We start from the raw sequence: 23814 nt of genomic DNA, 5'->3' as shown, positions 1-23814 counted from the left end.
GTTAAGTCAGTTGCATAATGCTTTATTCCATTTCGTTATGGTCTTTTTTTATTTTAATTGCTGCTATAAGGAGATAGTATTAAATACTGTGTGCATTTTGTACTGGACACTGAGTAGCGCATTCCTGAGTCATGATAGTCAGATGAGAACCTTTCCCTGCATTTGCAAGTATTAAAAATGCAGCTTTCCAGGTGCCTTCTCTTACATTTGCTTTTAATTTCACCTGCTGCAATGCTACTCTGTAAACTCTTGCTGCAGTTCTTCATACATAGTCCTTTCAGCCCAATGCTGGTTAATTTTGCTCTGTTAGAAAGCTGTCTTGGTTTGGGAAGACAGGGAAAGCTGCCAGGGAAAGCTAGAGCTTCCCTTGAAATGGAGAATGTAAACCACCCCCCCGCTTTTTTTCCAATTATAAATTTGCAGTTAGAGGCTTTCAGGCAAAGAATGGGGGTAAGAATAGCAATTCTTTACTAGGATGTATAACAAAGCAAACAAAAACAACAACTACAGCATTAGTAACAAAACAGTACCAAGAACCTTGAGGGCTTTGCTTCACAAAAGCCCAGGGCAGTTTTGGTCTTGGTGCCCCTGCAGGAATTCTCGGAACACCAGGCTGGAACAGTGGAGAGTCCTGGGCTGGTGGCTGGAACGGCAGGATGTCCCCAGTGGGCAGGGGCAGGATGTCCCAGCAGGCCAGGGGGGTGCAGGGTGACACTGTAGCAAAAAGGGGCAGGGCTGACCCAGCTCCAGCGGGTCAGCAAAGGAGCTCAGAATTCCAGGACAGGCAAGCAGGTGATGGCAGACCTCCCAGGACTGGACCCCCTTGGCGACAATGAACTCCTCTCGAAGCAGGCAGCAACCCAGCTGTTCTCTCTTCCCGAATGCCAGAGCAAAGCTGCCTCCAGCTCAGTCCTTTACCTGCCTCAGAACTCCATTATCTCCCCCTCCGAACTTTGGCCACCTCTTTGTTTTGGTCAAGCACCCTTTAAATACCCAACACTTAGTCTCCTTAGTAACTTATGGGGAAAAAAAAAATCTTTACAGTAAAAAAAAAAAAAAAGGAACAAACCTAGCCCCCAGCAAAAACTTTTTCTCTTCACCTTATATTCGTTGTTGATACAGAATAAAAGGAAGGACAAAGGCCTAGACATAGAAGCCTGTCTAGTTTTGGGTGGTACAACTTAACCAATCATGTTCAGTTTTAGTCATTTATTCAGGAGAAGTCTTCCTCTGTTATCCTGTAGCTCAAGGCATGAGATCTGAACCTTTGTTGTAGCAATCTGAGTATTTTCAGCGGGTTTTTTTTTTCTGCACAGCACTGGAGTGCCATATCTGTGGTTCTACTGAGTGTTGGCCTCTCCTATAATAGATTTATTGAAGCTTTTACAATGTACTTTTAGAATGTTCTTATTTTTCTCTTGGTGAATTAGATACCATGATGTATTTTTACTAATGAATGATGCTGGCAACTGAAAAATTTGGAAAAGGATTTCTTGGAGTTTTTCAGATGAGTTCATTCTTAATGTGTTTAGAACTTAAAACTTCTGCAAAGAGTCCCAGAAATGCATTTATTATCTCTTTAAGTATGTTTATATTTTTCAATTGCATTCATAATAGTCCTCTTGGCAATTTGGTATGTATGCAATGAAATAAATTATGTCTATTTGTTCATTCAGAGCACTTTTTACCATTAGAATATAAGTAGATAATATAAGTACAGATCTATAAACAGAAAAAGTACCAGTTCTATAGCAAATGTGATTTTATTTTAACAGTGTTGGAGTAATCTTCTGCCTTAAAATAAAGTGCTTATATTACCAGGAGTGTTTTGGGTTTTTACTTAATGACATATTGCTGTTGCCTTGAGATTTTGGGTTTGTTTATCCCAAATACTTCTGCTTCAAGGTCGTTCTTGTGTTTTAGGATTGTTTAAAAGAGGTACTGGAGATTGTGGAGCTGGGCATTTCAGGGAGTAAATCCAAAAACAGTGAACAGGAGGTCAAGTACAAAGGAGATAAGGAGCCGAACCCTGCATCCATGCGAGTGAAGGATGCTGCTGAGGCTACACTAACGTGGTATGTAATTTGTCAGATCATCTTTAATGTTCAGGATTGCCTTGTCTGAGAGTGTTTAATAGGGAGTTCACAACTGGTGACCTCTGATGTAACAAGAGTGTTTAAGCAGTTAGGCAGAAGTTCCCTCTTTTTGCCCTTTGGGCAGGACTGTGCTCTGCCTTAGTTCTATCCCGCTCCCCATGCAGATGTTAACAGAAAACAGATCCCTTTGGTGACTGTTTTCCCCTTGTGCTTCCTCTCTTCCTTGTACAGCAAAACCCAGACCCTCCTCCTCCCCTGGTGTTCTGTTCCTGCCCAGACCTCTCTGCAGACAGCAGTTTCCTCTCTCTTTCACTTATCCCAGCGATCCCATCTTCCCATTTCCTCTTCTCCTCGGTCTGACAACATATGCTGTCCCACTCTGGTTAGGAAACTGATAAGCACTGTGTGACAGCAAGGAATGGCATATGCAGCACATGCTGGAGCAGGATGGGATGGCTTCCTGCCCACGGTGTTGGGCTATATTAATATATTTGAAAGATTCTGCTGGAAATGCAGTAACAGATAATGTGTGGGTTGGGGAACGGAAGCACAGAGAGGAAAATTGGGATTTTCTCCAGAGAAGTTGGAAAGCACTGTGTTATGGGTTGATCAGCATGGTGGCAGACAGGACAGATTGAGGATGCGGAGAATAAATATGATTTGCAAAAGGCCATAGCTGCTTTCTTTTTTACTCTGCTTTGGAATTCAGCTGTTATAAATGTTACTGTTAGTAAAAAAACCCTGTGTAATTTCCAAGAAAAAGCAACTATTCATCGAAACTTGTGGAAAAATCTGTATTGTTGCCTGAAAGTGTTTCTTTTAATTTAATTTCACAGTAAAGTGAAAAAGTGTATGGGGTGGGCAATCAATAGACCTTATTTTGCTCTGGATATTGGTGTTAAGGATAAAGCCCTGACTTAGATCATGTGAGCTTCAGTCCGACACTGGACAACTCTCATTACTAGTTCCTGCCATAGAAATTTTCAATTTCTAGTAGCGTTAGTGAGATCCTGTACAGCTTCAAATTATTTAAAACAATGCTTCTAGAGGCCTTCTAAGGCTGCGGCTCCAAGGAGGTAAGCACTGTTGAACCCCACCTGGAGGCTTTCTTGCAGGGAAGATTACCCTCTGTGATAGTTGTGCTTGTGTGATCCTGGACTTTTCAGGGTCCCAACACTTTAAAAGGTTTTAAGTTACTGTAATCTGTACTTGAAGAAAGCAAAGGTAATTTTAACTAGTGCACTTACATGTCTGTCCTGCTTGTTGATACAAAAGGACTAAAGTATGGATGACTGGAGAAATAATGTTTTAAGAATGAACAGAAAGCTATGAAAGGGTACAGATTTTCATGCTTTAAAGCATGTCTTAATATTTTTATAACCCAGCTTTTTCTATAGGCAGAGTACCTTTCTTTGTAGGTTTTCATGCATGTCATGCATATTTTTCTGATGGTGCTGGTTATCTTAAAACAACCTGATGGCGAGGGCAGATATGCCCCGATAATGTAACTGCTAGGACAAGATACAGGTGGAAAATATGAGTGAAAGTTTGTGCTTGGGTGGAACAGTTTACCTAATCTGTCATAACTTTCAACTTTTTTCTCATTTGCAGCATTATGCAGTTACTTGGAGCATTTCCTTCTCCTAGTGGTCCTGCTTCTCCTTGCAGCTTGGTGAATGAAACCACATTAATTAAATATTCCCGTCTCCCTACCATAAACAAGCACAGCTTCCGTTACTTTGTTTTGGATAACAGTGTCATCCTGGCCATGTTGGAGCAGCCTCTAGGGAATGAACAGAGTAAGTTCAGATTTCCCATTTCCTTTTTTCTCAGGCTAAAACTTTCTGTATGGAGCTGCAAAACAAAGGTACTTCATCAGGTGTCTCTCTCACATTTATGGGCTTTCCTGTCTGTAGATGGGCACACAGAGCTGAGTGTTGCTCTGGAATGAAGTGGTGGGAATAACTTTAGTGCCACTGATAATCAAATATACACAAGCCTACCCAAATTGTTCATGCAGTTGTTCAAGTCTTTCAACCAGTGAGATCATATACTTGCTGCTGACTGCCATTGAAATAATGGGTGATGGACAAAAGCAATAACATTACATTTTGAAACATCCTTGTTCATACTAGAATAAAAATGCAAAGAGTATAGGAGGCTTGATAGAGTAAGTGCTTAACATATGGTTAGTATGTCTCATTTATGCTTGCACCATTGCTGCTGCTCACTTTAGGCCTCCTATTACTACATATTTCTGTGGGTGCTTTCAGCTCAGATGGTTTTAGTTGCTTAGGAGCTGTTCAAACTTTCCCATGTCTGATCCTGTTCTGTCAATGACACCTTCCTTGAAGGAGATTTGTCACAGGGTGTTGGCTTTCACAGCTAAGTCTAATTCATTTCAGCCTCGTAGACTTTGACTATCAGGAACTTAATACAAAAGTCTGGTGTTAAATGGTGCTTTGATGAGAATAACTGATCTCCCGTAAGTCTTCGCGTGTCATGGTGTTACCTAATAGAACAGATGAAAATTCCTTAACATGCTACCTCAGTTAAAGACTAACTTACGTTAGAGCTGATGTGCTGTCCCCAGTATATTTTCTTCATTTGTAGCTAGGATGGAGCCTAAAAACCAGTCTTGAAAGCAGAAATTGTGCAGAACTGCCTGAACTGGTGCTGAGAAGTTGAGTTGTAGTCCAGAGTGTTCTGACCATGTTGAGAATCACTGAATAGATCTTGCAGGAAGTGATAATGCTGGGAGCCATTGCCACATGTCCACCTCCAGTCTGTGTTGGACCAAGTGTATTCCTGACTGAGTAGATAAGAGCGTGCTAGAATGGCTAAGCAATCCTCATGCTCACTCTGCCTCTGCTAAATGTGTTACTGTGGAATCTGCAAAGCTGTTGGAATCACAAATTAGATTATCTTTTCTTGCTGTGTATAACTTACTTCCAAGTCCCCTTTGAATTATGAGATTAATTGCAATAATGCATAAGTACATCAGGCCAGTTCTGAGGCAGATCATGGAAGTAATTGACTGAGGAGCTGGTTTGGGTTCTCTGTGTGTGTGTTTATGTACAGGGTGTGAATAGACTGTGCTGCACCCTGAACTTCCCAAGAGATACTGGGGAAGGAACAGTGTTCTGCTAATTACCCGATGGTGCCGGTGTGTGGTTTGTGTGCACAAAAGATAAATGCAAATACCTTTAAGAAGAAAAACTTATGATGAAGTATGATGATCTCATTGAACTTGACTAATATCAGTGGCCTTTTACATCTTTAAGGAAGTCTGAAATCCCTGCAATGTTAAAATCATCATTGTGCCAGTAGAAAGGCACCTCAAGACTCTGTAGTCTGACCTCCTACTGTAGACAAGGCCAGCACTGGATTTGGAGCAGGATAACACAACCTGATGTTGCCCAAGTGGTTCTTGCAAAGTGGGACAACTTCTCTGTGTCCCTATTCCTTGTGAGGAAAAATTTTCCATGATGTGGAGTCAGAATCTTCCAAGTCTTTCTTTGAGCATTATCTTTTGTCCTTCCACTATTCTTACTGCTGCTATTTGTGAGGAACTTTTGCAGAAGGTCTTAGAAGCGCGATGGTATCAATATCTCTGTATGGTCGTTGTCTCACCTAAAGAGGCAGTGACTGGAGTCTTCCTTGATTTCGTTGGAGGTATTTTGTAGAGAAATGGTGATCTGTGTGAATTTGGATGAAAGTTGCTTTTAATGATGAAACTGAGCTGGCAAGTATTCAACTGACAAAGTAGACTAGCACTTCGCTGCCGCAGAGATTTGCTTGCTTCTCACCAGGAGTTTTCTTTAGGGTCAGGGAAGAGTTAACCATGAAAGCAAAACCTCTGCTGTCATGCCTGAATTTTCTTGTTGAATTACACAGTGAACTGTTTGCAATATGTGATGATATCTTATTCTCTTAACTCATGTGCTTTGCAGATGACTCTTTCCCCTCTGTCACGGTTTTGATCCGTGGGACATCTGGAAGATTTGCATGGGCCCAGCAACTTTGTCTTTTACCAAGAGGAGCTAAAGCAAATCAAAAGGTCTCTATCAAAGCCTATAAAGAAATCTTTTACTTAGAGGTGTTCAGCAGAAATTCCACTAATGTGAGACAGCCCCCCAGAGCTGGTGATTATGCATTAAGGCTGAGCCATTGGGGCTTTTAGCTGTAGGTAATGTGGTATATCTCTGGTGACTCTTTACCACTTGTGATTAGTATTAACTACAGGCTGTGAAGGTGCTGTTGCTTTCTCTACTTGCAAACTTGCTTAAGGGAGGGGGCGTTCTATCTTCCTTTTCTTTTTTTCTGAAAGCATCTTCTGAAGTGATGGGGTAAGGCACAGTGTATTTAGTGTGTAGGCAAGAATATTGGTGCTAGTTTTCAGGTGTCAGGCAGAGGAAGTGAAGTCTGGAGGTGTAGACTGTAGTGCTGAAGAGAGAACAGGTCTTCAAGCTACAAAGCCTGATATTGCAAAGATGGCTGTAGACCTCCTGTAAAAAAAATTAGCTAGATGAACTCTGGAACGGCTCTGAAGAGGGATGGTGGAGGAGAAATAGCTCAGTTTTTATTTTACAGTAAAATTTCTTACTGCAGTTGTCTAATGGAGCATGTACTCTTGTCATGAAAATTTCTGTCTGTGAACTTCTCCAATTCTTCAAACTCTTCCCATGACTCTCAGTAAAAGAAAGGTAGTAATGTAGCTGAAATGAGGGCTTGTTAGTCTCAGTGGGCATGTTCACATTTAGATGAATGTGGTCTCTGTGAAGCAGCCTTTGAGAAGATTATGCAGAATGTGTTTGGAGCTCTGCTATCTCTGGAGCTGAGACCCTTGGCTAAATAATCTGAGCTCAGGTGTGCTACCTCCTACACTAAAGGGCTAGCCATGATCTGACTGTTGACCTCTTCACCAGTTTTAAGGGAACTTTTCCAACTTGAAGGCATTCTATAACATTAATGTTAATGGTTTGCCCTTCTGAAATGTAATCAGTAGTAAAATTAGTAATTAGTAGTAAACTTAAAAAACAACACTGCAATGAAAGGTCTTGCTTGCTTGGAGCTGATGCACCTCTAAACCTGCACCTAGATCATTCGTTGCTTTCCTTGGTAACTTGAAGTTTGGAATTACACAGTGACGGTAAGAACATGATGTAGTAGCTACGTCAGAATTGCATCATGATCCATTGCCAGCTTTCTCTGAATACAGTTAGAATGGGCTGAAAATAAGATTTTGCCATGTAAGCTTGCCTTTTTTTTTTTTTTTTTTTTTTTTTTGTGTTTGCAACTGTTTACAGGCTAGATGCTTAGTGGGGTTCATAGATTTCAAAATGGACAGTTGTGTATTTTTAAAATTTACAGTCACATTTTTAATACAAGTCTGCTAGTTTAAAGTACTTAATGTTTTTTAACGATACTGCTCACTAATAGATTAGTGTAGTTCTGATGGGGAGAGGAAATGATTTTCATGTTATAATATTGTCTAGTGATGCAATACCTTGAATGTAAAAGCAACCTTTTTTTGTCAGACATTTGTACCAGAACCTCGACCAGCTCCTAAAAATGATGTTGGGTTGAAGTACAGTGTGAAACACCGCCCTTTTCCTGAGGAAGTGGACAAGATTCCATTTGTGAAAGCTGACTTGAGCATTCCTGATTTACATGAAATCGTGAATCAGGAAGTAAGTAATTCTCTCTGACTTGATTTTGTTCTTGGGGTTTTTGTCTGTTCATGAGTCATGCACTTATGTCTTACTGTAAATAGTTTTACTCTTTGGCTTGTCTAATTTCATATTAATGGAATCATAACCTCTGCAAATTAGTTAAATCTATGCACTTCTCCAGGAAGATGCTAATGCTTTGGGTGTGTTATTTGGGAGACACTGCTCAAAATGTTTTATTACTGATCCTAATATCCTGTAGGAAACAATGACTTGCATTTCGTTGCTGCTTCTGGGGAAATGGAAGGGTCTTTTTTGGGACCTTCCTGAGGGAAGAAGAGAGTGCATGTCTCAAATATTTTAAAGTTTCACAGGATCTAATTTGTTTTAGTTTCTGTTCTCTTGAATAGGGGAAGCCATAGCTGATACTGGATATTCACAGAGCTCTCTTATGCCAACAGGGTGTTTAGGAGCTCATTTTGCAATGTTGCAAGGTCTTTTTGAAAGTGTTTTAGTAACCATTCTGATGGTGGACTGCAGCTGCTACTGTAGAGCTTTCCTAAGTGATGGAACTGTTTTCTTAGTGGATCTTTGTGATTTTGGTGACATCAGCAGTTCACACAATGTTTTCCAGCTTGAGGAGCGCCATGAGAAGCTGAGGAATGGCATGGCTCAACAGATTGTCTTTGAGACTTCCATAGATCAGAGAAGTGAAGAGGAGTGGCGGAAGAAGGGCTTTCCTGATCCCATCACGGAGTGTAAGCCCCCGCCACCAGCACAAGAGTTCCAGACAGCACGTCTGTTCCTCTCTCACTTCGGGTTCCTCTCGTTAGAGGCATTGAAGGTGATCTGATAACTCTTGGTGTTGTCCAGTTCCTCCTGTTCTCGTGTTATCTGGCTTGACAAAAGGGGAAAAATAAATTTTGTTAGTGGAACACCATCTGTATAGTTCAAACTACTGTTCAGCTGCAGTCTGATTAAATCAAGTGATAGATTCCAGCATTCAGTATTAAGAGCAAGGTTGTGGAAGGCTGGCCCTCAAGTTAAACATGCTCTGAATAGGTGTCTGTGTCTTTGTTTTCAGTGGATGCATAAGCCATCAAACTCAAATGTTCACGCTTAAAATCATTCCACAACTTGAGTTAGGTTTTGGGGTGGTACTTAAAGACTCTGTGAAATAAAACTGCCATAGAAGTTTTGCTTCAGAGGTGGTTGTGCTGAGATGGCTTAATCACACATAAACACTTGGTACATAGTAGATGTAGAGGTTTCTTTTTAAAACTAAAATAATTCTTTTTAGAGGTGATCCATAGTCTTAATTTGAAATTCTGCCTCTTACCTGTGGATTCTGCCATGTATTTTATTGCTTTTCCTTCCAGAAAGCTGTCAGGAAAAGTAGACTGTAGAGCATTTGTGAAAATGATGTCTAAAAGTGCTCAGTATATTATTACATATTACTGGTATTGAAGTTAATCTGAAACAGCACACACAACTGTATTCATAGCTGTGATATTCCAAAAGCATCTGCTGTTTTTGTTGTGTGCTCTTCTTGAGCAAAATATTATGTCTCTCACTGGCAAAGTACCACTTTTATTTAATGAAAGTGGAATGCAGCAAATTGTCAACCTGTTACGCTTGCTGTTACTAATTTACAGTGACAAGATTATATCGAATCAGAAATCCCTGTATAATTTTGCTCCTAGAGAAGAGAAATAGTCTTCTTATATTTTAATGGATTACCACTGAAGCCATAAAGACCTTTCTGTTAAGAAAGATGGGTTTTTAAACTGCTGAACTCTGTATATTGGACAGGAACCTACTAACAGTCGTCTACCTCCTCACCTGATTGCACTTGACTCTGGACTTCCTGGGTTTTTTGATGACCTTGGCTACTTGGATTTGTTACCTTGTCGTCCTTTTGATACTGTTTTCATTTTCTACATGAAGGCAGGTCAGAAAACTAGCCAGGAGGTAAGTGAAAGTGTAGAGTGCCAATTAGTTTATATTGTATTGCTTCTAGTAATTTCCAAGTGAGTAAAGCATCACTGCTGGTGACTAAAGTGGACTGTCAGAACCAGTGCAAGCTACAAGGCACTGCATACTCCCTTCATCTGTAGGTTGAAATATGTTACTCACACTTAGGATTATTTTTAAAAAATTAATATATATTTTAAATATAGATAAGATATATATTAATATATTAATAGTGTCTTTATTATCTGTTCTGTCCTTATTGTCCTTATTTGTAGAGTTCAAAGATTCAGATCAGAAAGGCATTTCAGCTTTGTTGGCTCAGCTTGCAGGAAAGGTTGCAGTTTGTTCCAGCAATGAGCAATGTCAAGGTAGTTTGGTATCATTCTAATGTTAAACACATGTTAAAAGAATGAAAAACTTTCTGCAAGTAAGGAAGTATTATTGCACTGTAAGTCTTTATGCTATAATATTTAGATTCAAAGGTGATTAGGTTAATCAGGTTAATTTGTGCAAAGTTCATTTAAGTTGTTTTGTGACGTAGAAACTCACTAAGAGGGTTAATGGGCTCATTAGGAAAAGATGCTTCTTTAGTACCTTCTCATTTCATTCATAACTCTCATAGTAAAGAGTAGGAGCATGGCTTCCATAATAAATAATTGTGCCACCTCCTCGTGTCACTGTGAATGCACAGTTGGCAGAAAGCCACTGCACCTTCTACTTTGGTGTGGGACACAACTCTTGAAAGTAGGATCATCTGTGAGTGTTACAAATTGTTGTTCAGAGTAGCCAGTGCAGTCTTTTCATCTGCAAAGTCAGCTATGAAACAAGATATGCTAGGTTTGCCTTTGAGCTGAGATGTGCACTTGCTGAGCTAGCAGAATGTTTATATGCTCTTGTGCAGTTCTTAGGTCTTCCATCCCACACTTACCCTGACTTGTTCTGAAGCACAGCTATGGTTTCAATCTGCTCAGTAATGAGGATTAATAATATTTCAATGCAGTGAGTCTGCTCACTGCTGGACACTGTACAAGGCATTAGGATGGAGTATCAGGACTATATAACTACACAAAGCCTCCAGCCTGGAAGCTTTCTTTCCAGCACCCCTCCTTGCAATTTCTGCTTTGTTGAGGCCTGTGTCCCAACAGTGGTTCTGCCCCTGCACATGCCAAAATGATTGATGCCTCTACCACAAAACAAATTCCTGCATGGCCTGGAAAGGGTGAGTGGATTGTTTGTTCCACTGGCCTCAGTGGTTCTGGTACCCAAATCACGTGTCCTTGTGTGCTGTTTGGTGAAGGGCTCAACTCTCACTTGGTCATAATTAGGTAAAAATTGCCTTAACGCATGGCAACATCCCAGATCTCTGTCAGAAGTAGAATTAAAGTTTAATGTGAACAATACAGTGTGATGTTTGATTAAAGTGCACACGCAATACTGCTGAAAATTGTTTTGGAAAATCTGTTTCATAATTTAATGTGCTGTGAGGCCTGTTCTTTACACCACTCTATGTCGTGTACAGGTGAATAGTGAGGAAAATACCTTTCTCCTAACTCAGTCTAATATTGAAAATTGTCTAGAAAACCCTTGTGTTACCTTTGGTGTAAATGCAGGTTCTGCACTGAGTACTCACTGGTTTTTCTGATAAGTGCTTGAGTCTCAAAATTGCCATTTCCAGCCCTTTAATTCACTGTTTTACAGGCTTTGAAAATGCTGCCAGAAAGTCAAGTTGATTGAATAGGACAAGGCCAAGCAGAATAGGAGGATGCTGAGGAGCAGGGAGTAATGTCCATGTAGAAAGTCTGGGGTTCCAGGCTTGTTCTGTAGCTGTATTTGGGCAAAACCAAGTTGGTGACAAAAATTTAATTTAAAAGCTGAGGAGGAAGATGCCTGTTTCCTGCTTCTTGTACCAACATGGTACTGCTGTTGGTTTCAGATCCTGAAGAACGTGGAGTCTTCCAAAATTGTTCAGCCCCACTTCCTGGAGTTCTTGCTGTCTCTTGGCTGGTCTGTTGACATTGGAAAGCACCCTGGGTGGACTGGTCACGTCTCAACAAGCTGGTCAATCAACAGCTGCAGTGATGAAGAGGGACCTGAACAAGGTAAGACATGTAAAACATAGTAAATGTCTTTTGTAGTAAATTAAAATGTTTAGGCTCCTTTAGAAGATAATTTTCTAGCTCCTGTGTACCTATCTGAACACTGGCGCTTTTTTTGTTTGTTTTTTTGGGTGTTTGTTGGTTGGTTGGTTTTTTTGATAAATCATGTTTGCTAGAAAGAAATACGTAAATATGAAATAAAACTTCAAGTCAGAGTGAGCAAAATTAATGTCTGTATGTTGATGGGAGAAAGTAGCCTCAGCAAAAAAAAAAAAAAAAAAAACTCCAAAAACTTCTGGACTATATTTCTTAAGATTTGTAAGTCTTTATTATGTTATTGCAAACCAGTATTCAGGTGAAATTGGTTGCATATTGTTTTGTGTATTGGCAAATAGGCTTGAAATACTCTGATTTTTTTTTAGTGGTCTGTAAGTAGATTAAAATGAAATACTGACTCAAGCTGCTGTTTATAGGTCCTGAAGGTGTTGGAACCCATACATGGCTCTCTGTCTTGCTTCACTGACTCTGCTTTTTTCCACTAGAGCAACTCCCTCTGAGTCATATACCATCCTCTCTCTCCCTATTCTGTCACCCAAAATGATCTTCAGGAATGTGAGCTGCTATCCCAGGATGGGAAACTGGGGGTTGGTTGAGCTTTTCCCTTGGACAACTTGATCAGATTCCCTTGGAATTGGTAGCGTCTGGGCTGGTTTCAGTGTCACTGCTCTAAGGCCCAGACCTGTTCTGGGTGCTCTACAAAGCTACAGCCTCTGGTGGGCCACGCAAATGCAGTGGTAAAGCTGGTGCCGCTTGTTCATACATCATCCTTGGCCTGATGTTGAACATCAGGTGATGCCATTACAGCCGCAGATGCTTAAGCAGCACTTGCTCTGCTGTCCGTTCACTGTGTCTTAGGAGTGCCCTTCACCGGTATCTGCAGCCAGCTAGAGGTTTCTCCCTTAAGTTATGGAATAAAAGTACAAACCACAGAAGGCTGAAAGCATTGGGGAGAGGTTAGAGTACAGAGGCATTGCTTTCTCTAAGCAAGTCAGGATGGATTACAAAATTACCAGGTCTGGATTTAATTTTGCTTTCAGGACAGAGTCAGGCTGTGCTTTCTCAGAAGCAGAGCTCTCTGACCTCCCTTTGGCTGTGTCAGAACAACTGCAGAAGGCAGGTCCCTGAATTAGCAAGGGACCTGGTTTGATACGGACTTTTCAGCTGACATTTTTCAGCCATTTAAATGAAAACACAGACCACTAAATAGCTGAATTAATTCAACCAGCTTGGAGAAGAAAACAGAAAAAGCGTTCAGAAATGGAAGGGGGGGAATGGCAGATTACTTCTAATCTGGTTCTGCTGGTGAATGGGCTGGAGCACATGTCTGATGAGGAACAGCTGAGGGAGCTGGGAGGGCTCAACCTGGAAAACAGGAAGCTCAGGAAAGACCTTCTCACTCTTTACTCCCTGAAAAGCATTGTAGACAGGTCAGGGTCGGTATCCCAGGTAATGAATGACAGGAGGAGAGGAAACAGCCTCAGTGCGGGTTTAAGTTGGATATTAGGGAAAATTTCTTTATGGAACAGGTGGTCCAGCACAGGCTGCCCAGGACAGTGGTGGAGTCACCATCCCTGGGCGATTTAAAAGCTGTGCAGATGTGGGACTTGGGGACAAGGGTTAGTGATGTTTGGTAGGGTTGAGTTAACAGCTGGACTCAATGATCTCCAACCTAAATGATTCTGTGAGTCTAAAATAGCTTCCAGTGACATGTGGTTAAAATAATTTCATGGGAATGTTTCCCAGCAGCACCCCCAAAATCAAAGAAATTCCTAAAGAGATGGGTTTGAGTTGTGATGCTGCTCCTTGGGGGTCTGTTCACTGGAGATGTGGGAACCTTTTCCTGATGCTGAAGAAGGGCTTGGAGTCTTCAACATGCCTCTGGCCACTTCTCTGTCAGTATGCTGAATTTCGGTACTCCAGTGGCATTTCTGAGGCAGCTATCCCAGGAACCCTTCTGTAAACTGGATCAGAGAAATAATTCATTTTAAAGTCCTTGCTAGTCTTTCTGGAGGTGATATGGAGAAGGAAAAGCGGAGAGGGAAGCTCTTTCTCTACTCTGAAGGCCTATGTTGGCCAGTTGTGGTGAGGGAATCAGTAGGGACTGAGAATGAGGAGCTTTCTTGAATTAATTGGAGGCAGATCTTTTTCTAACTCTGCTTGATGGAGAAAAGAACAAAGAGAGCCTGTGGAAACTGGCTTGAATTCTAGAACAGTATCAGACTGAAGTGATAAATATTAGAATCCTTTTGAAATGGAATGACTAACTGAATGGTGTTGCTAGACAGAATGCTCAGTAATAGATAGTAGATGTATTCTTGTGACAGATGTGCTTACTAGGGTACTAGGAAATAAACAATCCAGTACATTGGAAATGCGTTCAAAATGAAGCCATTCCCAACCCAAAATGCCTTTTTCTTCAAGATAGTAAAAACATTTATCTAAGAAAGGTTGTTAGCCATGAGATTTGACTCCTTGCATTTTAAAATGAGATTTGCATGATTTCTGCTCATTGATTGCACCTTGTATTTGAAAGTCATTTCTGATGCAGTGTGTAAAGAAGAACTTCCTTCTGGCTAAACTTTCATTTTCTGTCCATTTCAGATGATCTAATTATCTCAGAAGATGTTGGAGCAAGTATCTTCAATGGGCAGAAGAAGGTGCTGTATTATGCAGATGCCCTGACAGAAATTGCCTTTGTTGTCCCATCACCAGTGGAATCCCTGAGTAAGATCTCTCTGTACATGCTCTATACAAAAATGAAACCAACACTTTTTTTGTTTGAGAACTCTTTCAGAGGTAAAACCTAAATAAATTAACTAAGTAGTGTGTTCAGCAAGATCCTTGTCAAAAGGTGTGGATGTTTAAATTACAGCATTCTAATCCTTAGACTCCTTCGTGATGTGGCATCTGTTCTGTGCCTTTCTCAGTCTGAGCCTCAGTAGATGTCAAGGCATGCACGGGAATTTTGTTGTTGCCAGGGTGCTTTAGGTTGAACATGTGGTTCACCATCAACTGGTGATGCCTATTGTTTTTTCCTTTCCTGTCAGTTATGTGCTCCTGCAGCACATGAAGGAGTGTTTGTACCACTGTTTAAGTAGAGAAGCTACAGCTTTCAGGGTGTCTTTGGCATGCTTAAAGTTGCCTGGAATAAAATATGGTGTAGGAAAGAAGAGACTGTATTCTGTAGGAAATTGCTGGGATGTGTGTAAGTCCATAGGGAGTGCTTTATTGGTAGTCTGTTTCTGTAGTAACTGGCAGCTGTCTCCTAACTCATCTTCCTACTTATGAAGACTATATTGACTTGACCATACATCTATGCATGTCTAGTTTCAAAAGCCTTACATTTTTTCAGTATTTAAACCTTATATATGATGACAGCTTAAGTTTTTTGGTGGAAGAATAGACAAACACTTCCTTTTTTTCTTCTGGCTTACAGCTGATTCACTGGAAAGCAGTGTCTCTGACCAAGAAAGTGACTCCAACATGGATCTGCTGCCAGGAATATTGAAGCAGCAGCCTCTGACACTTGAACTCTTCCCCAATCATACAGACAATCTTAATCCCTCTCAGCGGGTAAGGCAAAACTTGCATTGAAATATGGTGCTTTTTTTTTTTTTTTTTTTCCTTTCAAGAAGCATGCTGGCAATGCTCAGGGTTTTTGATAGTATGTGATTTGGTTTCCTGGCGTGTAGAGCTACTTGTTCTTTGCCATTAATCTTTGATATCTGCTTTGGTCCTGCCAGAATTTTCATCTACAGTAGGAGATAGCAAGATTACATTACTTAAATATAAAACTTAGACATGCTAAGTGGTAATACTGTGCATCCTGAAATCTTGAAATGCATGCAGGGAAAAGTATATGCAGTATTTACGGAGTAATTCAGCCTCAAATCTGTGCTTGGAAATTGAGGATGGATAGCCATGAACACTTTTCCTACCTACCCAGTTTAAAACAGTGTGTCAATTGTGTCTGAAGTACCAGAAGTTGCTTTTGTACACTAACAAAGCAGAAAACCATAAACTGTTATATCTCTAAGTGAAAGGCTTATTACTCGGATTACTTGATTAGAATTCACTTCCAAATGTATATTTAGTTACTCATTTAAGGTCTTCAAGAACATTAAGAAAAAAATTTAATTGATTCAAGGCTGAATATATTTATATATTAGTTTGTATAGAATACAAGTAGGTTGGTGACCAGCTTGCAGTGAGTAGTTCCAGCACAGCTGCCCCTGCTCAATAGCTGGCAGAGGTTGTACCTGGCTGAGGTATGAATGACTGAGGAGCAGCTGGAAAATACTTGTTGGCCGCGTTATTGGACTCACGATGTTTGCAAATGCTATTGTTCCCTTATGTTCGAAACAGCTCAGTCCTACTTCTAGATCCAAGAGGATGCCTCAGGGCCGAACCATTCCACCAATGGGACCTGAAACGAAAGTGTATGTGGTCTGGGTGGAACGTTATGATGATATAGGTATGTACAACTGCTAACTGTTCACTAAAGTAGCAACAGGGCAGGAACCAGAGGAAAAACTCTGTTCCTTTTTTTTTTTTTTTTTTTTTTCTTTTAATAAAATGCTAGATCACGGAACCACAGACTGGTTTGAATTGGAAGACCTTAAAGCTTTCTAGTCCCAACCCCCTTCCAAGTGCAGGGACACCTTCTACTAAACCAGGTTGCTCCCATGCTCCATCCAGCCTGAATACTTCCAGGGATGGGGCAGCCACAGCTTCTCTGGGCAGCCTTACCACCCTTGCCATCAAAATAAGTCTGTATTAATGTCTGTAACAACACTAAGATTCTGAATCAGTTCTTCAATATTTGAGTTGTGATCCATAGGGTGTACATGAATCAGTGGCATATGTAGGTCTGAGTTTCCTTTAGCACTGACAGTACCTGTGAAATGCTGTCATGAAGCTTCTTAAGCTCAGCACCCAAGGTGGATGTGTTCCTCTGCTTTTGAGTTCTCCTTGATTATTGTGTCCTAGGAGAGGAACTGTTTATTTTCCTTTTAAAAAATGGCTTTTGACACCTGCTGCTTCTGTGCTGTAGGGAATCATCATCCTTCTTGGTGTGATGGCATCTTCGGTACTCCATGTTCTCTCGTCAGGGGAGGGCTGGTTTGTTCTGCACTCAGGGTGTCTGCTCCATGCTCCCTTTCTGCTGTGTTGCTGAGGCAAGCTCCTGCTCCTCATGCAACTTTGTTTCTTAGTTTGGTGTTTACTCTCTGCCTTGGGGTACTGCTGCTCTGGGAGAGACCCAGCTTTGCTTATTCTGTTAAAGCCATGGCATGGCCTTGGTGAACAGTGTTGAGAAATTCTTTGTCCCCAGGAGCTTCTTCTGTGCTGGTTCCAAGCCATGGCCTGGCCTTAGTGCTATGTGAGAGTCTCTGTGCACTGGCCTAGCTCAGCAGTGTCTGCAAGACTGGCCAGAAACTGCTGCTTTATTCTGTCTTTGATTTCTAATCCTGGTTCCCAGTCTGGCAGTAAGAGTGGACCTTAATTAAGGCCTTAGCTCCTTCCAGAGTAAAGCAACCAAGGGAATGGGAGCAGCAATCAAGAGGAAGCTTCCTGTTAAGTGTAGATATAAATTCTCCAGAAGACCACCTTGTCCACAGCATGTCCCTCAGAGCCTTACTGAGATCAGGAGGCAGACAGCAAGTCTGCATCATCATTTCCTTTTCCACGCATCGGCCCAGGGTGTGTTCCCAGCTGGTGTCCCTGAGCTCTACACTGCAGGGGCAAATAGCTGTGCTACATAGGCGTGCTTCTGCTTGTCTGTTTCTTTCAGCAGCTGTAGGAATCTCCCAGAGTTCTGGGCCTCAAGCTGAATTAAATGAGTTAGTGAACCTCAGTAAGGCTGGCAGTTGGATGGAGGGAAGGGCAGCTCTTGGAAGTGACTTCTAGCCCAGAGGCTCTGCCATATGCTCCTTATGTTCTTGGCTTTTACCTTATGCTTCTGGTACATCTTTGAGTCTGGACAGTGAAAAGCTGTCACTTTGTAGTCAAGGTTATCATCCTGATGCCAACTGCCTGCCCTCCCTCTTGCTCCATCTCAGAGTGTGTCCATGGCTTGCCATGCTCTCCCTCTGCTTGCTCCAGCTGTTGTGTACCCTTAGCATCCCAGCTCTGACGGCAACATCTGGGTTTGGGCCTTAGACTCCTTCTGCTGGAAGCACTGTCCTGCTGCCTGAACTGTACTTCTGGGGAAAAAAAATCTAAACATCTCTTAACCCCTGAACAAGGTGTTTGGAAGTGCCAAATCCCATTAAGAGATTCAGGTTCTTAGTTTCACCTTCGTTACCCACTCTTTGTTACCAAGTGCATGGCAGCAGAGTTGTAGGTTATGGTGGAGATCCACAGAGCTTGGGTTTGAGGAAGAATATCATGTTTGTGGGATGAAGGCTCAAGGGAACTATAGGTGTGAGTGGCTGGCATTGTTCAATGCTCCTAGCAGTATTCTGGGGGCTGTTTACTTGTGGATAGGTAAAGATGCAGTGAATAATAATTTGAAAGCTCTTTTTGTGGTTGAAGTAGTTAATCTCCTTCCTGCTTTCATGGTTCCTCTAGACATTTTGACCTTTGGGTTGAGAGAATTGAGTTGAGAGGATTTGGGAGCTCATCTGCTGAGTGCAGAGGGCTGAGGTATGTGTACCCTCCATGAATGCTGAAACTGGAAGCCAGACAAAGACACTAGCTGTGCAAAAACACTAGTGGTATAAATGCTTGAGGACTGCATGGTTTTACTGATGATAAATAATTTTTCCTTGTACACAAGAAAAACAAATCCAAAACTATATTAGATAAACTTAATTCGGTGCATTCCGTTCTTACAGAAAACTTCCCCCTCCCTGATCTGGTATCTGAAACTAGCACTGGTGTGGAAACCACAGCCAATAGTAGCACTTCCCTGAGGTAAGATTGCTCTTATTTTCATTATTTTTATTGGTATCTCAGTGGACTGTTTTTTGGTTGAAAAAGTGAAAGAGCTTTTTATATCACTGCAGATAAAATATAAATTACAGAAAATGTGCAGTTTTATCTGAGTCTGTGATAAGTCTCCTTCCTGATTGGCTCCCTTGCAAGGTGATTAATGCTGCATACATGCTGTACCCTGGCTGCAGGGCTCTCCAGTCCTGTGGGGACAGATATCATAGGCACAGCACGACTGAAAGAGCCCTTCTGAGGGTCCAGAGCATGCCCCTGGATCCTGCTGCCTTAGCCATGAGGCATTTTAAAACTTTCTTTTAACACCTAAAGGGGTCACTTTTCATCTGTAGATTAATTGAAACAATGCTTTAAAACTGATTCAGCAGTTGTGTTTTTCCCTTAAGATCTGCCATTCCTGAGAAGGAAGTTCCTGTGATCTTCATCCATCCTTTAAACACTGGCTTATTCAGGATAAAACTACAAGGAGCAACTGGGAAATTCAACATGGTTATTCCACTGGTGGATGGAATGATAGTCAGTAGGAGAGCTCTTGGTAAGCTAAAAGGTTTTAGGAATGCTCATGTTTATGTTTTACTTTTTAAAAAGTAGTAATACATTTGCAAAGTACACGGTCTGGAATCTTTCTTTAGAAAAACTGTTAGGCAATGCTGAACAAATGAAAGCCATGCTTTTTGCAGCAGCAGTGGGAGCAGGAACAGCAGAGGGAGCATGTGGGCAGCGCTTGGCTGCCAGGATAGCAGGAGAGAGTGCTGGAACTAGGAACAGGGCCCGTTTAGAAAGGAGAGCAAAACGTGACCCTGGTGTTTAGCGCAGAGAACCAAGGTGCACTAGAGAGTGCTATGGAATTTGTTACTTTGCTGGCATGCTGTGTGTTCCTTCTGGTTTAGAAGAGAGACAGGGCTTAAAACCACAGCATTTTTGATTGTGTTCAGTGTCATGCAGTCGTGTATTAACTGGTTCTATTGTGTGCCTTCTGCCTTTTCCTCTGTTCCTGGATGGATTCACGGACCTGTCCTGGTATTGGTGCTATTTAGCTTCAGTAACTGGAAATTCCATCCAGCAAGAGCAGTATACAGGACAGAGTAAAATGAAGTAATGAACATTAGGATACCTATACGTAACCATAAAGCTGCTGTTGGAGGTGACTTTCAGGTTCTGGAGGTTTTGTATGCTTAATTCAGTGATTGGCAAACTGAAGCCAGACCTGGGCCCTTAAATAACATTTATGAAATCAGCTGATAGTGCCTTTTACTGAAAAACTATCAGATGTGTTTTCTGGGCTTGTTTTTCTGCTGCATCAGGGCTGTTAATATAGTGAATTTTTTCTCATCTCCTACGATCAGCCGGTGTAGTTTGTGTGCAGGGGGGTCCTCTAAATGTTTCTGTCTTTACGAAAGAGCTTGTGAAGCAGCAAAGAGGGTAAGGGATACTTGCTTCCTTAGATGCATAGAAAATTCCTTTCAGAATAAAATAAGATAAAGTTAGCTGCCAGCTTTTGAGTGCTACTACTTCCATTCCCCACCTCCTCCTCCATCTGTATCCAGCACTGTGAGTTACAGAGGGGTGACAAAAGTGGCAAGGCAGTGAGGGGAAGAGAAATTTGTTTGCAGCCACAGCCCATCCAGTCTTTCTTCATCTCCTCTCCAAGGGGAAGGCTCTGCAATTCCTACTGGAAAAAGGTACTGACAGGTACTTTTTTCATTCTCAAGGCTCCCCTGGACTTACCTGGTGTGACCTCAGGGCCCGCATGAGGTCCAGATGTGACATAGCTGGGGCTATGGTACTGTGGCTAGTATTGGCTGCCCTGGGTTTGCCCTCTTGTCCCAAGGGTGCTGTTCCAGGCAGCTGCTTGGCTCTAGTAGAGCAGAGAGTACTCCTCCTTCTCCTCCAGCCAGTTTAGGGTAGCACTGTGGGAGTCCTTTTCTTCATTCTTTACAGTGAGGGTATATACAATCATGGGGACCGTGGCTGTCTGTTAACAACTGTTCATGGAGAAAGTTCTTGACTTGATGGGGCTGAACATCTCCCCTGGGTTTAGATGGGAGAGAACCCAAAATTGTCTTTGGCTGGGAAGGGATGCAGGACTGAATTTAAACTTGATTTAAATGTTGTTTCTTTTTCAGGTTTTTTAGTAAGACAGACAGTAATAAATATTTGTCGGAGAAAGAGGCTGGAAAGTGATTCATACAACCCCCCACACGTCCGCCGAAAACAGAAAATAGCAGATATTGTTAATAAATACCGAAACAGGCAGCTGGAGCCAGAGTTTTATACCTCACTTTTCCAGGAGGTTGGGCTCAAGAACTGCAACCCCTAGGTCATTATCCTTTCAGGACAATTAGATCAGAACTTGGTGGCTACACTAAAGAAAACAGTTAAATAACAACAACAAATTTTCTCAGCCCTCCGGAATTCAGGAAATCATGTTCTAGCACCAGTCAGCAGATACCATGTGGGAGGTATGAGAAATGAATCTGAAACATTGCAGTTGGGATATTGACTTGATTCACCTACCCTCAGAAGATTACTGAATTCCAGTCTTCCTGGATGCTAGCAAAATAATCTCTTCACCCAGTCATCCTTTCCAGACTAATTAGGAACGGTAGGTGTCTTGCTCTGAGGGGAAAACAATCAAAGTAAAGCCATCTCTGCATATGAAGATGGAAATAAGAATACAAACAAACCTGCCATTAGACACCTTGCTGAAACCACATGTCCAAGGGCAAGGAAGCAGGATCTTTCCTTGGAGGAAGAGTCTGTACAAGAGCATTAACTCTCCCTGTGAGAACTTGAAAGACCTTTTCAGTCCTTCTTCAGTCTCAACAGAAGATCCTTCACTGGGTGTAACCCATCTGTGTACCAGAAACAAGAGGAGAAAGATTGCTTGGAAAGAGTACGCCCTGAAATCCAAAGCCCAATGCTGTATGTGGCCACTCCCTCCAGTGAGTCCATCTGCATGTGAGACAGCCACCACCACCACCACCTGAAATTAACTGACTTTCCAAAAGGAGTTATTATTGGATAAGAGCTTTCGGTTATATAAAAGCAAGGTTATGACTTTCAGGTCTGTTGCAAAATGTCACATTTAATTCCAGTAGCTTGATTTTTATTTTTAATTTTTTTTTAAATGCAACAACTTAATTTATTTTGAAGCGTCTGTATCACCTACTCACCATTTCCATAAAAAGTATAAAAATCTCTTGCCTTCCTTCCATTGGATTGAAATCTGAGATACTGGGGCTGCCTCTTCCCTGTTATTTATAGCATGAGCAGTTTTTGCAGCTTCTACAACACTTTTCAGAAGCTCCTGTTAAGCAGACTGAACAACTCAAAAAAAAAAAAAAAAAAAAAAATCACGAATTCTTCTTTTCCCCATTAATTTCAATGCCATGAAAGCCCCTTTGGGGTTATAACTTCACATTGTTTTGAATCTCCTGTATGTTGTCACATTCGGCAGCAGCACTTCCACCTATGTCAGGAGTTTTCATTTTCAGGCTGTGGCTTTGATGTGTTCAGGACTCAAAGGATGTGCTGGGAAAAGATGTTTACAGCTACAAGTGTGATATTGGGATCTCAGAGGTGTGGTAGGCGTGAGCAGCCCTGGGAGTGCCTCGTGGCATATCCCAGCTGGTGTTGCAGCAGTGATTTGTGGCTGACACTCCTGGGGAGGTGCAGTCTGACAGCAGCAGGGAATTCTGATCCTTCTAGCACGAGATAATGGAAGAGCATGACTTAACAGGAATTTGGGGAGCTCTTCACATTCTGAAGTGGTTTTAATAAGCTCTGCTATGCATTGCAGTAATACCTGTCAGGCATTGAATTTTGATATTTCAGAGCTACTTTTTGCAACAATTCTGACCTGAAGCAGTTTTAATTGTTTCATTACGACTTATCTGCCAAGGACAGATCTCACTCCTGGCTTTTCATGTCATTTTTCACAAAGAGTTCATGGAAGCACACGCCCCTAAAAATACATATGAATGGACTCTGAGGTGGTCAGTCAAGGTGATGTGTGTTTGTTGCAGGGAACAAGTGCACTGACTTATCAATTCAGGAGCTCTGGAATTTGATCCAGATGAATAAAAAGTGAAAAAATGAAACCACCCAAAGAGAACTCCTGTGGCAGGATGCGTGCTGCCCAGGTGGCACATGGCAGAAGGAGCTCCAGGGCAGCAGTTGGGTGCATTGGCCAAGCTATGCAGGGAACTTAGACAGCCTCATTCCTATGCCAGACTCTTGCCAGGAGCAATTTAATGCACGCACGTTAAATTTACCCACACTGTGAATGTACCTACTGGATCTAATTAATGGCCAAAGAAACTTGAGCCCACTGGTTTAAAAGGCATGAGCAATGCATGCGTAACCAATAAACATCCTGAGCAATCCCTGTGTCTGCACACTGATAGTGTAACAGCAACCCATCTCCATGACTGAGTTTTACACAGTCCTGGCAGATGCAGCACAGCTGCACCAAGTGCTGCTGTCAGGAAGTTGGGAACAGTCACAAGTGGAGAGATGGGCGTTGGGGCAAACCCTGAGTGGTCTTCTGGCAGGGATAGTCAAGGGGGCTGCCTGAAGATATGATTTGGCAGGAGTCTGGAAAGAAGGGAACTTGGTCACATTGTGGCCACTCCCAATGCCAGGGGATGGATGTTTAGAACATGTGTCAGTTGAGTTGTAGAAGCAGCTGGTGAGCAGATTACAGGTGGTGTGACCTGGCTTGTAGGTGGTGGGATTGCCTCTCTGGAAAAGTGAGCCTTCAGGAAAGTCACAGTTCAGTATAAAAGTGTTGTGATGCAGAACTGTGCTACCATCCCTTATGGTTTGGGTGCTAGTCACAGCAGTGAGCACCCTGGGCAGACTCTGCCAGTGCAGGGTGCCTGCAGGGACTGTCCCTCCTTCCCCAGGATGTGTGGAAGTCTTTGTAACAAAATGCGCCCCACCAGTCTGGGAATTATATCTATC

General features: G+C 41.9%; 1 protein-coding gene across 2 annotated transcripts in view; it reads left to right on the top strand.

Annotated features, from left to right (window-relative positions):
- The window catches only part of RALGAPB (Ral GTPase activating protein non-catalytic subunit beta), a 60922-nt gene extending 38875 nt beyond the window's left edge, over window positions 1-22047 (top strand). For both annotated transcript variants that reach the window (XM_083873267.1, XM_083873266.1), the window contains exons 18-30: window positions 1924-2075; window positions 3708-3895; window positions 6050-6156; window positions 7637-7789; window positions 8403-8612; window positions 9581-9739; window positions 11676-11841; window positions 14500-14622; window positions 15335-15471; window positions 16264-16372; window positions 18735-18813; window positions 19233-19381; window positions 20973-22047. In XM_083873267.1, the coding sequence (XP_083729393.1) occupies window positions 1924-2075; window positions 3708-3895; window positions 6050-6156; window positions 7637-7789; window positions 8403-8612; window positions 9581-9739; window positions 11676-11841; window positions 14500-14622; window positions 15335-15471; window positions 16264-16372; window positions 18735-18813; window positions 19233-19381; window positions 20973-21166 (1926 nt within the window). In that variant the 3' untranslated portion in view covers window positions 21167-22047. The remainder of the gene's footprint in view (window positions 1-1923; window positions 2076-3707; window positions 3896-6049; window positions 6157-7636; window positions 7790-8402; window positions 8613-9580; window positions 9740-11675; window positions 11842-14499; window positions 14623-15334; window positions 15472-16263; window positions 16373-18734; window positions 18814-19232; window positions 19382-20972) is intronic.
- Window positions 22048-23814: the final 1767 nt, after the last annotated feature.

Source organism: Zosterops lateralis (assembly GCF_965231275.1).
Source record: "Zosterops lateralis genome assembly, chromosome: 16".
In the NCBI taxonomy this organism is placed as follows: domain Eukaryota; kingdom Metazoa; phylum Chordata; class Aves; order Passeriformes; family Zosteropidae; genus Zosterops; species Zosterops lateralis.
The sequence above is the reverse complement of the archived record's forward strand: the minus strand, read 5'-3'. Positions and strand labels throughout refer to the sequence as shown.